Source organism: Anas platyrhynchos, chromosome 8, assembly GCF_047663525.1.
Source record: "Anas platyrhynchos isolate ZD024472 breed Pekin duck chromosome 8, IASCAAS_PekinDuck_T2T, whole genome shotgun sequence".
Lineage (NCBI taxonomy): Eukaryota > Metazoa > Chordata > Aves > Anseriformes > Anatidae > Anas > Anas platyrhynchos.
Window position 1 is genome coordinate 34,176,813 of NC_092594.1, and position 15,214 is coordinate 34,192,026.

Here is a 15,214-nt window from a genome sequence, read left to right on the forward strand (position 1 = left end):
TACATTATATGGTATGGCAGTGAGGTTCACAGAGTGAGTACCCACTATGTTGTGGTGATATTACTGTTACTATCCCGCTTTGATTCTTAAAAGAATGAACAGCAGTATCTACACGCAGTGACTAGCTCTGCATAAATATGCCAGGAAAACTGCACTCAAAAAGTAGGATTATGTTTTAACAAGGTCCCCGATTACTAAATAATTTATCAATCAAATAAACTTTATGGAAATAAATGCTCTTGTGGATAAAACGGTATGTATTTAAAAGCCCCCTCCATGGAAGCCCAATGCTTCCATGTGAAGCCTACCATTCTCCATTTATCAGCTCTCTTCAATATCCTGTGTCAAATTTTTAAGGCATGCAACTGAGCATGAATACCCTTCTGGGTGATGGCAGCAATAGTCACAACTTACTTCCTTTGTATTTATTTAGATTTATGCAAACAAAAGGCCCGAGCGTATGTGGTGAGACCTAACCCATATCAAGCTGTTGCGAAAGAAGGGAAAAAGAGCCGCCCTGCTCGGATGGAAATAAATTCAGCCCATCCAGTGCTCTCAACCTGAGAAAGCAGCTGCACCTCACAGCACGTCCTGAAGGTCAGCAGTCCCAGGGGAGGGATGCCCCACATTGGGAAGCTGACAGTCCCTCAGGGAATCACTGGAGCTACTCCCTCTGCGGCCCAGACACCGCAATGTGCTGTACTATTGCACCGTGGCTCCTGGCCGCACCAAGAACCCCAGGTTTGCATTCCTGTTCTGCTGCAGTGAACCAATGCACAACCCCAGTCACAGAGGAAAGTCTCAGAGCGTTTGCTCTGCAAGATCTGTCCATCTGGAGCTCTCCCGTGGACACCAAGAGTTCAAATTCACCAGATGCTGGTGGGGAACTGAGGCAGTGAGGAGTCCAAAGCCATTTGCCTGCCTGCCCAGTGCTGGGGCATGCCTGAACCCATCTGCACCACTGTCAGGCAGTCTCTAGTGGGTTTCGTAAACAGATAAACATTGTGTTTTCACCAAACCACTGAATTGCTGCCTACTTCTCCTCTAATCACAGAGTGGTTTTAATGGGGCAATTCCTTGAGTGTTGGGAAATGCCACCAAAGGGACCTCGTAAAAAGAGAGATCTGTAACGAGGCAGCCTTGGTAGAATGGCTGCTTCCTAAGGACTTCAAAGGAAAGAAAGTGTGGCTAATACTGTTTTCTTAAAGCACTCCTTTGGCATCAGCGCATGATACCCTCCACACCAAAAGCTGAAAACACTTTGCAGACCTCCACAGCATTCCCTTGGCTCCAGCTCCCTGTTCAGGTGAAGGATCTCCTGTCAGCCCGGGCACTCAGGCCCGTTCCCCTGCGCTCGCAGGACTCACTCAGACTCACCGGCAGATGTAGCCTGCAGAGATCTCATTACTCAGTGTGCACTGCTGGGCACACACTCCCCACTGACTGTAGGCAGCATAATCCTTGCTATCTACTGACAGCAGAGATTCCTCATGGGTTTCCTTAGCAGCAGTGGCAGTAACACTAATCTGCCCCACAGGCCCCTCTCGCCCTTAAGCGCCACAGCCGGGTTGCTGCCCATGATGACAAAGGCCTCGCGCGGGGCCTCCTGGCGCTCAGCTGGGAGTTGTCACAGGGTTATGCCACATTGAACCACCTGCGTCATACAGGTACAATAAAAATAACAAGAAGTACAGCAGGGCTGATATCTTTTACGTAATCCGTACAAAAATCTGTTTCATAGGTCAAATTGCCAGCGCTTTGTGTGATGCAGTGATCTGAACACAGCTAAACTGGAATGCTGGAATTGCCTCAGGATGCCCCTAGGCAAGTTCCTTATCTGCTCTATGTCTCGATACAGGACCTATAGAGCCTCACCTTTAGGTTAGATCTGACCACAAACAGCACAAGTGCTGAGTTTCAGGGTGCACGATGGCAGAACCCAAATCCTTGCGTTACGACTGTTCCCAAACTGAACACACCGCAGGTACACAAGGACAAAAGATTCTGCTTCCAAGTCTTACCCAGGCAGAAACACGATGCCACAGGCAGGGCTACAACATACACAGGAGGCGTTTGTTCCTTTGAAATACATGAACTAGAAACATTAACAATGGCTGTTATCACCACCCAGCTCTTTTGATGGGTATCATAAACATTATGAAAGCCAATATCGATAAACCAGGTTTGCATATGTAGAAATTACAAAAAGGTAAATATAATACCTTTGCTCATGCCTGTGAAAGCCTGCAACATAGTTTCCCTGAACACATACGCATGCAGAGATGCTAACTTCATTTTCTACTCCTTATGAAGCCACAGACACAAGAGGATAAACTGATAAGCTGAGCATGGATTTTTCCAAATCAAACAATGCTAGACAACTAAATGAGCAGCTCTGTATTTACATTTGTAAGCAGAGGCTTAAACCAAAGATGCAATATTTAGAGATCAGCAGGGTTCTACCCACCAAAGTACTGGAAGAACTCAAAGACAGCAAAAGATGCAGCTATGAGAATTTTTTTTAAATAAAAACCATTTAAGCTTGCTAATTTTTGCTGTCTCAGACAATCAAAATTCCAATTGTCTGGGACATCAAATCTAAAAAAGCATGAAATTAATCTTCAGAAGTTAAAGTCTTAAAGGCATTGCATCATTATTTTTGTTGGATATATTTTTGATTATAATGCAGATGAACCCCAAATTTAATAAAACTAAAATAACATGAGTTAAGTATGAAACATAACAGGATATTGCAAAGAGATTAGGTAGTTTCCTCTAGACTACTTGCAGAGCCCAAGCAAAAACCAAGCTGAGGGACACAATGACAAGAAGGCACCACTAAATTAGAGTATTTAACAGAATATGAAAACAGTATACTCATAGTATGCGTTTTGGCAATGAAACACAGCAAGCAGAATATGGACCCGAAACATCAGCATATCTCTACACCAGATACTGTCTTGCCTGTCGACTATCTGTAGTAAAGAAAGAAGCAGGCTAGCTAAATTTAAACCAGCTGTAACGATGAGAGTGTTACAGTTGGACTGAAGGAAGCTTACCTCATGAAAGTATTGTGGAAACTGCTGTTGGAAAGATAATAAAAGGATTAACTGCTGTTTTAGTGAACCATTTACTTTTCAATCAAAATGTCTCATGTATTTCCTGTTCTCAAGTAGCTTGAATTCCAAAATTCCTTTGTCTATTACAGTACATAGTAGCAAAGCTTGTCATAAGAAATTAATAATTTTACATGGAAAAGTACTTTTATGTATGATGGTGGGGTGCTGCTTGCTGTTAGCTTCTCCTGAGCAGCTCAATACCTAGTCGGCCAGTAATCTTACAGATGGGAACAAAATCGAGGGCTTAAAAAGAAAGTACAATGGGTAATTGTGAACAGCGAAAGAAAATCTCCACTACAAATACCAAGAGATGTAAAGTTACTTTAACAGGGCTACAGCAAAAATGAAACAAAATCTCAGACCTCTATAGACACAGAATGAATTGCCTTCTTAATTTGCAGGAATAACAACACAATTATTATCACATCAAAAGAAACGCCATCATTTAAAATGACATGACATCACTGCACAAAGAAACTCTGCACAGCAACCCTTGTTTAAAGTGGAATGGAATTCACTGGGCAAATAATCCCCACTTGATATTAATAACTTTAAGGAGCCCTGTTGCAGCTTTGGATCCTGTCCCTGCTAGATCAAGGTCTTTCCAGGATAGGAAACTAAATTTGCAACGACAACTTATTTTTCATATTCTCACTTGGATCCAGTTGTACTCCAGTAGAGGATTCCAGATTGTGACATTTAATACACGGATACATCTGCCGATAGCGGAAGGGTGTTGGTCTGGGAATAGAAGAGTTAACTGCAAGTTCTGCAACGTAAAGCACCAAATTCTGATTGGGGCAATCCCGGCTTTGGGAACAACAATACGCTATCTGCTGAAATAAAACATCTTTATGTGCTTACATGCCAAGGCTGCATACATGTGCCATGAAAGCTATCTGCAACAGCAGATGCAAAATTTTTTGCAACCTATTCACAATGTTAAGTATTGAGACACTATCAAAAACCACTTCTTTAATGCAGATGTACAGAATTGAAAGGCAAAATCTTTAGCATTTGCTAAGATGTTACATGATTTAATGTCTCTGGTTTATCCAGTTTCCTGTAAGAATGGGAATGTAACATTAGAAATCTGCTATACAATACCTGTCAAATACGCATTTTGCAGAAAAAAAAAGGCAAAAGTTCCCGCACACATGGAGTCTACTGATTCTTTCTGCATTATAGTAAAGCTAATCAAGGTTTCATGTTTAAATATTTCCTTTAAAAACTGTGAGATAAAAGTAGGGAAAAGACCAGTCTTATTACAGAGACTGTTAAAATAGTCAAAGAAGAGGAAGGCTAAAATAAAATAGGCATACTTTCACTGCTTACTTAGACTTCAGAAAGAAGCAACTAAACTGCATTATCCTTGGATGATTTATGACCAAAAAAAGAGATATTTACAGGAACTTCAAATTCCTTTATACTTTTACAAAACAGGGTTGAGCTACGTCTGGAAATGAGCAATCAGTTCTTTCACTCAAAATGAAAGAAACAGGTAAGTCTTAGAAACTTTCCATTTTATCTTGGACATGATGGCGTCGTCTAAAAATCTTCATTGTTTCCAGTATTATTTCAGGGAATATCCACTGAACAGTGCGGATATTAAGGTAACATTGCTTATTTATGTAATGGAAGTAAGAATATCATCAGGTGACTACCTAGAGAATATTTTTCTCTGTAAAACACTGAATAACTTTTTTCTTCCTTCTCCCTGCCATACCCATTGCAAGCCAGCAAGCTTTTCCTCAAACAAATGAAAAAAAGGAAGCTTTTTATAAAAACATGCTTTCCTTTTCCTCCATAGAAAGCTACAGCTTGCCATGGAAAAGTTTGTCTTGATCTAACTTCCTTACAAACATTTTCCATTATATCATGTTCTGATCATAACAATAAATAGACATACAGTCAAAAATTCTGCCTATCAGGAACAACAACCTGCTGCTATAATCATCCCTTTTGTTTGGGCTCATTTGTGTGTGCGCGTATGTGCATGTGCATGCACGCACACGCGTGCGCATGTGGGTGTTACAAATAAGACTTTCCAAATTTCATGGCCCAATTTGGAAGCTTATGTCAAACTTGTTTTGCTTCATCTGTTTCAGTCAGGGTCTTATATCATTGTTGTTGCAAACATGTGGAAAGCTTAATGGAAGTCATTAACTTTTATTTTAGTTTAGCCATATTGTCATCATGGTGGGCAGATGCAGAGATGGTGCTATTCCCAAGATCCTCTTTTTGGAACACTGATGTTGTTTACATCTTCTTGATCAGAAGAGAACAATGGTTTTTACTTATTTTTAAAGCTCTGTTTTGCAAATTAAAAAAGCCCCTAAGAACCTTTGAAAATGTAATTGAAGATATTCCTTTTATTCTTTTAACTGTTTAAAATCCTTCACAAGTTTCTTTTTCTTTTCTAAACTGCCTTCTGAAACTTTTGCACTCGCAACTCTATGGTTTACTGTTCAGCTGAAGGAATGAAAAGAATTTCATTAGATGTGTTTTATGTTTCTTGATTAAAAATGTCACCCGAGGCTCAGTGACTTGTTTTACGTTAAGTGACTGCTGTGTGCTTTGATCATCACTTTATTAATGCTTTAATGAATATTAAAAAAAATAAAGTGCTGTATTAAAAGTTAAGCTCTCATATAAGGAAACTGAATCCCTTTTCCAAGAACTACAGTATTTCTTACTCAAACATTTCCTTCTATATTAAGGCTTTCTCCAGTTCCCCTGCAGCCTGCTGCAGACTCTTACAGGAAAGCACAACAATTATATTGGAATAAGACTGAAGAGAGAGCAAACAAGAGAACAGAGTAGTATGCTTCTATTCAAACAAATAAATTCCAGACTTACCATGCACTTGTTTGGTTTTTCTCCAGAATGAACCCTCATATGAATCAGCAGTTTGTAACGAGCATTGAAGGGTTTGTATCGGCGGACACAGCCTGCCCAAAAGCAAGTGAAGTCCTCTCCTTTCCGCTGGTCAATGTGTGTCTTTTCTATGTGTCTGACCAGTTCGTCTTGTTGGTCGTAAGTGGCACTGCAGTCAATCCACCGACAGACCTGCTTGCCATTGCCGAGGTCCTGTTCATCCCCTTCGCTGGGCTGAAGGGATTTGGGAGACATAGAGGCGTGCAAGTGAGGCAGTGTCCCTTGAGTCTGGCTTAGCTGCTGGTGTAGGTGGTAAGGGGGAGGCAGCCCCTGATGATGTCGGAAAAGATCAGCAGCGGAGGAATAATCGTCAGCTGGTTCTTGTTTTAAGAAACTCACCTTCTGAGTGCTGTGGGAGGTGTTTTGATGAGGAATGCTACTACCATTCATCATAAGGCTGAGACTTCCATTCTCCTCGACTTGCTGCATTTGTATCTGCTCACAGTCACCTCTGTCACATTCAGTGGAAATAGGTACAAGACATGCTGGAGGGGAGGGAATACTGCAAGGGTTTCCAGGCTGAGAGCAAGACTGGGGCCGAGAGGATTTTTGAGCACTGTGATGACTGATCTCCACGGGATGAGAGGAAATGCCAGCTGAATTAGTTCGCAGTCCATTCACACAGGTGACCAGTGACGTCTGTGATGTGCGGATGATAGCTGTAATGTCAATTCCTTCAGCTGAAGACGGCACAACAGAGATGCATCTCTTCTTCAGGTTGCTCGTCTGTAGCCTAGCCGAGTGCTGAGGGGTGCCAAGTGACAACGGACCCAGGGAGGAGCTGTGTTCATTATTAAACAAGTAGGAAGAAAGTGAATTCGTAAAGCTATTATTCATTAGATCTATTTCAGGATGCAGGCTACCGGAGGCTCTCAGCTCCATCCCCTCTGTAATCCTTCTATGCGTGGAAGCCTCAGACAGAACCTTATAATCACCGGGGCATTCTTGTTTAATGTGCTGAGCTGGGTGACTTCCATTCAGGCATGGAGCAGCAGAATCTACCGAGTCTTGAAACCTGGGTGACCTGTAATGTAGTTTGCATTAAGCATCACGAACTACCACAGGATTTATCATTTTCATACAAGACACAACATTTGTGAAGCCCCGAAGAATGGAAGCACTTGTTTTCTGCTGAATGTTGCTTGTCTAATGCAGCAATTACATCAAAAAATTCTGCGGTGCTTCCTCTACAACCCTTGTATAGGCAGCATCATTTTACATGGGATTAATTTTACACTCTGAGTTACGCACAGAACAGACAGTCTCCCCTCTACTGCTACAGGCAGTTCATCAATCACAATCTAGGTTTTCAATGCATAATAGATTGGGCAAAACAATAGCTGAGAATGAAGTTTGAGAGCTTTGGGCATTTTCAAATTATTCAAATATCAGCATTTTCCTCAGAGCACACTGGGAAAATGCCTTGGCAATCTTAACACGAATAAAAAAAAGGCTAGCTGAATTTTGCTCACCCGTGACAGAGATGTTGTGCTTCGCTAAATTAAAAAAGGCACTCGATCAGTGGGGAAAAAAAGATTACAAATACAGAACAGCTCGCTTTCAACCAGTGGTCCAGAGCAGATGAGAAATCAGACAACTATTTACTTCCAACGGCTCTACAGAAGATAACTAGGAGAACAACTGGTCCACAACCAGTAGATTTAAACTGGCAGTCTGTGCATGTCCATTTCCATTTTTTGATAATCTGCATGGGTCTGCAAATGATAAGAAGTGAGTTTCTGCAGAAGTGATTTTCTATCTTTTTTGATGTGTGCTGAATCCAATCACTCAGGAAGCATAAACCCTACCTAGATGTTTCAGAAAAACTCTTTGGATTACATCTTCTGAGCAGTTAGCAATTGGTTTATGCCTTAACACACACAAAAATTTATCTCGGTGATAAACATTTACTGTGCATGACCCAACTGTGTGTTTTTCTTAGGACCAGTGTTTCTTAGTTATCTGGGAAGTGTAGTAGGGTTTAACCTGTGCCTTCAACACGCAGCGATGTGCCAGACCTAGAAGAGGAAAGTACAACTGTGTGCAAGAAAGCTGTACCTGTACTAAAAAACCCCCCAGAAAAGTCCTCCATGGCACTTACGCTGACATGTTCCACATAAACGAATTTTATGCTTTTTTGATGCTAGTGCCACAAAAGCTGAAGGAAACCTGGCCATTTGGCAACTTTTGTGTGTGACACCGTAGCTGACAAATCTGACACATTTTAAAGCATGAAGCAAATATACATAAAATATTGTGGACATATCCGCACATTAAACTGGAGAGCTGCTGAGTAAACAGCATTTATTTTATGACTTAGATGATTTCACCTCTATTATTTCCATTAAAGCACTACAAACATTAAAAGCTGGGACCACTTCTACCTCCTCCTTGGTAACAGCTCTCAAAGAACTGCCAATTAGAAAATAAATAAAAACAACAACAAAAAGCTTCAAAAAGACTTCCTTCCCATGAAATGAAGGGTGCAAAAAATGACACCAGTCCGAGGCACACAACTGGTAGTGGTGCATTCACTGGTGACAGGTTCCTAAGCTACAACAGTTTGCAGCCAGTAGGGCTGCAAAAACTTTAAGGCCATGAGAGAAATGAAATTCCCCACCATTCATTGCTACAGAACAATCAGACCTTGCATTCTGCCACCAGAAGTTTAAAAAGACTACATTTAAAAATTTTAGAGGTTTCCATAATCCATTAGTTATAATTTCTCCCTTTAGGTTTGCACAGTTGGTCTCAGGGTAAACTTAAAGCACCTGGTTTTGCAGATGGTGAGTTTAAAAAAAAACACATCAGTATTCATGCATTATTTTTTAACATTTACAGAACCATATGTCTGTAAAATATGTGGCATAAGCATAAGTAGAAACCTTTTATTGCACATGTTTGGAAAACCCTGCCCTGCTTGCTTGTAGCTTCACTGCTCAGTAGAAAGCGTGCTGTTTTAAACTCATTCTGAGAAAAGTTTTACAGCATACCATGCCAGGCACAATATTTCCTATTCTTTAGTTTCTTCTGTACAAGAACTCTTCTAAATAATTCAGTTTGTACCATAGCTTAGTGGTCCCAAAGCCTCAGGCTAAAGCAAACACAACACGTCTCTTACATCACATAAAGCTAACCCAATCCTTACATTTCAGCCCGTGATAATTGGTGTCATATTATTAAGCTTTCTGTAAAGCTCCCATCCTGCCAGAAATCTGTGTGAGGAGTTCAAGCTAGAGTGGGTGCAGAGTACAAGCAGGATGGATACAAGCGTCCTTACCCTGAGACACTCTACATTCTCCAAATTCCTAGCGACATCCATCTGCATTTCTAGCACAAGGTCTTGCTCAGACTCAGGACTGTATTGCTGTGATGCTGCTACCGTGCAAAACATGAGACAGGTGAGAAAGAGGGCAGTTTTGAGGCCTTTTGCAATAAAGCATTGGAATACCTTATTTCACAAACAAAAGGGATGAAGGCACTGAATTTAAGCATCCTATAGGTACAACCTTGTCTTATCCATGCTCTGCCTACCTGATGGTAAGTGCAAGCTTCTTGTGCAGACTGGAAGCAAGTCTTTTCTGGGAGCTACAGCTTTCTCCTTAGCACTGTGTATTTAAATACGTGACATATTTTGCAATTGTTAACTCTGCTGGGAGCATCTGGCTTTGTTTCAATTTCCTGATGTTTAAGTGGTGAGGTACAGAACATCAAAGTTGCATGAATGCAAACTTTCTGTATTCCTGGCAGAATTTTACCATCACTGGTCTAGGGAAAAGCCTGCAGGTTCCTCCCAGCCCTGGGGGTGGGGGGAGAAGGGACACAAACAAAGCTTATGTGAGGGAGAAATAAGGTGTCTGGAACCCAATGTGCTTTGTGGCTCCTCTTCCACCCTATTACTACACTATTTGCTCCTGCAATGGCATCTTGCAGCTGGAGATCAGATTCCAGGTCTGCTACACACAGGCAACGCTGGCCTTAAAAATTTCATAATCTCTGGACAGTAGCCTAATATAAATGCGTATGAAACAAACAGCCAAAAAAAGAGGGAGAGGAACAGAGGATCGCACGACAGCATGAAGCACACTGTGTGGACATGTGGATTGGCTCGGGTGGCTCTGGGGGCTTCCAGATGAGTGGCCCTGGGAGGGAGTGGGGTTGGAAGGAGAATATACCCCATGGACATCTCCTCACAGGGAGCATCTGTGTACTCTGCTCAGTATACAAAAACTGAATGTAAGGCCTTCGCAGAGTAACAGCAGCCTCTCAGGACACCAAAACAGCGTTTCCAAAGAGACTCCCTTACGTGGTAACTGGAGCCAGAGCGTGAGGCCTGTAGCACCATGCCAGAAGTTCTGCAGTTCCCAACTGCCCTCAGAGGAAAAGCCAACTGTATCTGAGATCTCCAGATTATTTACAAAACAAGCGTACGCGCCTTCAGTTGCCACTGTAAATGTGCAATCAGTGAGAACTGGCAGTTTTAAGGGGCTGGAGGGGATTGTTGTGCTGCACATCCAGGGACCCCGTGCAACACTATCTGAGTGCTGCGGTGTCTTCCCTGGGTTTTATACGCTGGGCTCCAAGCACAGTGTGGGCGGGTTAGCTCTGCCTGATAATGGATTATCTGACAAAAGGCCAACATTTGCTGTGTGCTGACTCCAATTGTGGTGAAGAAGGTATTAGGACTTTTCCAGTCCCACACACATCGCGTTCGCAGATAGCATGTAGCAGCAGTTATGTTGCACAACTTAAAAGCTATTAACTGAGTGGGAAAAAGGGGGCAGGAGGAAGAGGGATCGTGATTCTTGGATTAAGGCAGTCATCCCTAGAGTAATTTTTCTGATAGAAAGTAATTCAGGGAGAAGCTGAAGGGGATAACAAGTTTCAGTGCGCTGAGGGAAAAAGGACAAAGACAGTCATAACCCCAAGTCCTGAGGGAGATTTTGGATTGTTAGGGGAGGTGCTCTTTGGTTTGTCTGGGCTTTCTTTGGTTGTTGCATATCCTAGAAATGCAGAGTGGTTCAAAGCTCAGTTTAGAGAGCTTGTTGGAATTTATCTTCCTTTGTTTCTATGCCTGTCACTAGAGCTGGACAGAACAACCGAACTGTCTGCGCTGCCCTCCATATGCTCAGGTACCCATCCGTTCCAGCCCTATTTTTCTCATATTTCAGATTTCATCCTTCCTCCTCTGAGGAAGGTGTAAATCTGGGGGGGCACAGAGCACCCGTGGCTCCCACTGACTTCACTCATTCGCCCCCACCTCAGCTATGATCACCTACTTCTGGTTCTTCAGGGAAAGCCCATGCTTTTTGTTACTTGTTTGTCAAGGACCCTTAGTGTACCAAACACCATGAAGAGAAGTCATCCCAGCTGCTGTCCACCTTCCGTCACATGCTGAGATTTTGGCTCTGTACCACACGTGTGGTGAGCAGCACCAGGACAAAATTGGACATTGTGTCTAGGAGATCAACAGAGCACAGCTGGGCTTGGCATTACCTTGTACATCCCAGACAGACAGAAGTAGTACCAGCCAGGTGGACATACAAGTAGAGAAAGACTGACAAGACACACCAACAACCCATAAAGGAAGGGAAGGGACCTTCAAGATATTTTCTGAACATTTCCAAACTGTTGCTTAGGAAGCAGCAGAGCCCCAAGGCTTTAGACCATGCTATTAAGCAAAGAGGACAGAACTAGGCCTGTCACCTGCCACTTTTCTCATGTTATGCAGCCGACAATCCTTTATGTTGTGCTGGGAATCCTCTCTCAAATGGGGGCTGGTATGGGTTCATATTTCTGAGGGTGGGTACTGTGATCCACGGTATGCAGGTATCTGTCATTTCCTCATTATAAATTTCACAAAAAGGTCCAAAAAGATCTAAGCAGAGTACTCTCTTTCTCCTTTTGTTTGCTCTTGCCCTAATTATCTTTGTTTCATAATTGTCCTCACTGACAGGATAAAAAAGGTTGGTAAGTGGCAGTCCCACATTGATTCATGAAGAAGCTGGGAGGAAGCAGACTTGAATGAAGCTTCAACAGCATCTACAACTCTTTGCAGGGTTAGCAGAATATTTTATGTGGCACAGATATTACTTGTTCTTTTCAAACAAACAAACAGCTCTTTCCACTTGCTTGCCATATTCTGTGTGCCTCCTCTTCCCAAAAACACAGATGTTCTACCCTACTAGTAAATGGAAAAGGGGAAATAAGACATAAATATGTACAATAAAATCAGAAACAGCCAGATTTCCAAGACCAAGCTATAGTCTGTATTTCCTCTTGCTGTGACTATGGAAATTTGGGCCTGATAGTTCCACGCAGAGTGCCAATTATTCCAAGTATCTAAGATAAAGGCTGCAACTTTATTGAGGTTTTTCTTTTCTACAGCTCTTCAAAAAGGTCAAGATTATTCTGTATTACATCCCCTGCCAAAAAGCATTGTAATTAAAATAGATGGACAGATTTTAATTTGTAGCAGGCTTCTATTCACAATGGATGTCTGTTTAGGGTACTTGTCTAAAATCTGGTAATGTTAAATTTGTAACAACAACAAAAAAATAATGGAGTCCTGTGTTTTCATATAATTAATTTATAGCAAATGTTTAAATAGAGATTCTGTTCATAGCATATCCAACTACAGTGCATATATCAAAACCAGAGACCAAATTTTCACATTACGGCCTTAAAAGCAAATACCAAGGATGTGGCTGTATGGGAACATTGAAAATACTTCATTAAAGGAAATGCTGTAGAAATAAAAGTGGCATTGGCTTCCTGTAGGTTTGATGGTGACATGCCAAATTGTCATATGGGAGACATTGGCTTGAGAGTAAGTATCATCCCTGCCTTCCAGGCTGCAAGTTGGAAACAGCATGGCATTGGTGTGGAGGGTGGAGGTACAGAGGAGGCAAATCTGACCCTACTAAAGCCCCTGGCAAAACTCTCATTGACTTTTGAGCATGCTGGAAGAGCCCCCACAGAGAAGCTGTATTTAAACTTCAATGCAAGGGGGCTGCAGCTGCATATACAGTGACTCCTACTGGCACTGCTTTGGATGGTTCTCTGTGCACATGTCCGTGTCCCTGCAGTGAGAACCTGCAAACAAGCAGTGTGGTTAAACGAGCACCCAAAGGACTTCCAAAATGAAGTAAAAACCAAAAATACTCTTCCAAATATAGCACCCATGGATGATATGCGGAACCGTTTACAAAAAATGAAGCATTTCAGAAGAGCTAAGTATATCAACTGTCAAATCTTGCAGTAATACCTTATATCAGAGTGCGTCAAGTTCAGCTGACCAACATGAAGCAATCTCTCACAGGACAGTGGGTGGTCTCGCATGAGTGGGTTTCCTGTGTGGATGAATAGTCCTTGTCTGCAGACAGGTACTGAGCTACTTGTCATCTCCATGTCCATCATATTCTTCTTCTCAGAGATCAAGTTACAGTGATTGTAGCCACCATTAACTGTCAAAAAAAGAAGAAATTATCATAAGTCTTTGACTAAGAATACTCTATACTTAGTACTACTCTGTGTGCTGATTTTGCAACTCCTTGTAAAATCCCTGTAAGTGGCATGGCAGTGGAAATGAAAGCTTTCACAAGGAAGCAAAAATTAATTCCAAAGGAATCTGTGAATGATGACCGTTTATTTCTCTTTTTAAGTTTTGTGGCTATGCATAATTTAACTCAAAAAAAACCTTATGATAGCTTCCTTTCCTTTTGTGTATTTTTATGGCAGAATCTTGCCTTTGTTAGATTTTGTTTCAGAGTCCCTTTATTTTCAGGGAGAGAAGCTCTCTGAAAACAGTGACGTAAGTCAAGTTTTTCTTTGCAGACAATTATCTCTGTGATTATGACTTTAGATGGGCATGTTTCTCCTTTTCTGCCAGGTCAACAGTGTGGAAAAAAATGTAACTAATTTGGTTCAATGTATACATTTAACTGTATTTTCAATGTGAGCTGTTAGTATAAATGATACCATTACTACTACTAATAATAAATTCTGTTTTGGTGAATACTACGTTTCACTTGACTTGGAAAAACAGACTAGAGCTATAGTGATATTTTTCAACGGATATATACAGCCACTAATGATAATTTAGTTGAAAAGAAAGGAAAAAGGGAAAACTAAGAACTTGGATTGTATTGGTCAAATACTAGCAAGAAGTAACTTAAACTGAGGACCTGACTTTTAGACAGCTGCAGTCAACTGAAATGAATCCCTCTGAGTAGCCACTCTTGGGCCCAGTCCTTCTACCAAAGCCCACGGTGGGCCCACCATTGGCAGAACAAATTCTGCCATTTCAACACTACAATTTTGGTATTTCCCAGAGATATAGGCATAATAATACACAGGTACATGGATACCACAATATATAGCAAACAATATTTTCATGATATAAGAGTAGGCAAAATTCTACTCATGAAGCCTTGCAATCAGGTGCAGCTTTGGTACATTGTTTATGAAGTTCAGATCCAAGATTGTGCTCGTTTTTGGCGGTACTGCTCTGGCACAGCCCCTCAAGAGGAGAGGTACCCCTAACACACGTGAACCCCCATTTCCTCTACGTACAGCTGCTATCCTACAGCTAACGAAAGACAAGTGGGAGAGCTTGAGCTGCTGTGGTCCTCTATAATTACAGTCAGTGCATGCTTTGAAAGCAATGAGAATGACATTCCGGTTTTTGGTACGTATAAATGAGAAGAAACAGGTGACTAGGGAAGACTAGAAAAACTGAAGAAACTGTCTCTGGTAACTGGAGAAATTGTGAAAGGGATCCCAGCACAAAAGTCCATTCTCCTCCACTGGCTGGGCTCCACAGCTTCCCCATCGTGCTTCGCAGCACCATTGTAAAGGGAAGACCATGGCAGATGAAGACGTAGTCCAGGCAAGGATCCAGACCCATAGAAAAGAGTGGGTACATGTGACACCCAAATTACAAGTCTCCTGAGGCATTATTGTGACATTTCCAGAATAGAATTCCCTGGTTCCAGTGAAAAGTTTTCAGTGTTTGGCTGGCGCATTACATTTCTTGATCATTTATTTGTATGATTTATTTTTTCTTTTAAGCTAGGGTCTTTAAAATTGGACAAACAATACGGGATTTTTCTTAACCATGTCCAGGCACAATACTAAGGTACATCATAAGTCTTAGA

General features: G+C 41.7%; 1 protein-coding gene across 4 annotated transcripts in view; it reads right to left on the reverse strand.

Moving 5' to 3' along the window:
* The window catches only part of GLIS1 (GLIS family zinc finger 1), a 189,359-nt gene that overhangs the window by 91,949 nt on the left and 82,196 nt on the right, over positions 1–15,214 (reverse strand). For all 4 annotated transcript variants that reach the window (XM_027462876.3, XM_027462875.3, XM_027462877.3 and 1 more), the window contains 2 exons: positions 13,324–13,522; positions 5,979–7,080 (listed from right to left, as the gene is read on the reverse strand). In XM_027462876.3, coding sequence (XP_027318677.3) covers positions 5,979–7,080; positions 13,324–13,522 — 1,301 coding nt within the window. The remainder of the gene's footprint in view (positions 1–5,978; positions 7,081–13,323; positions 13,523–15,214) is intronic.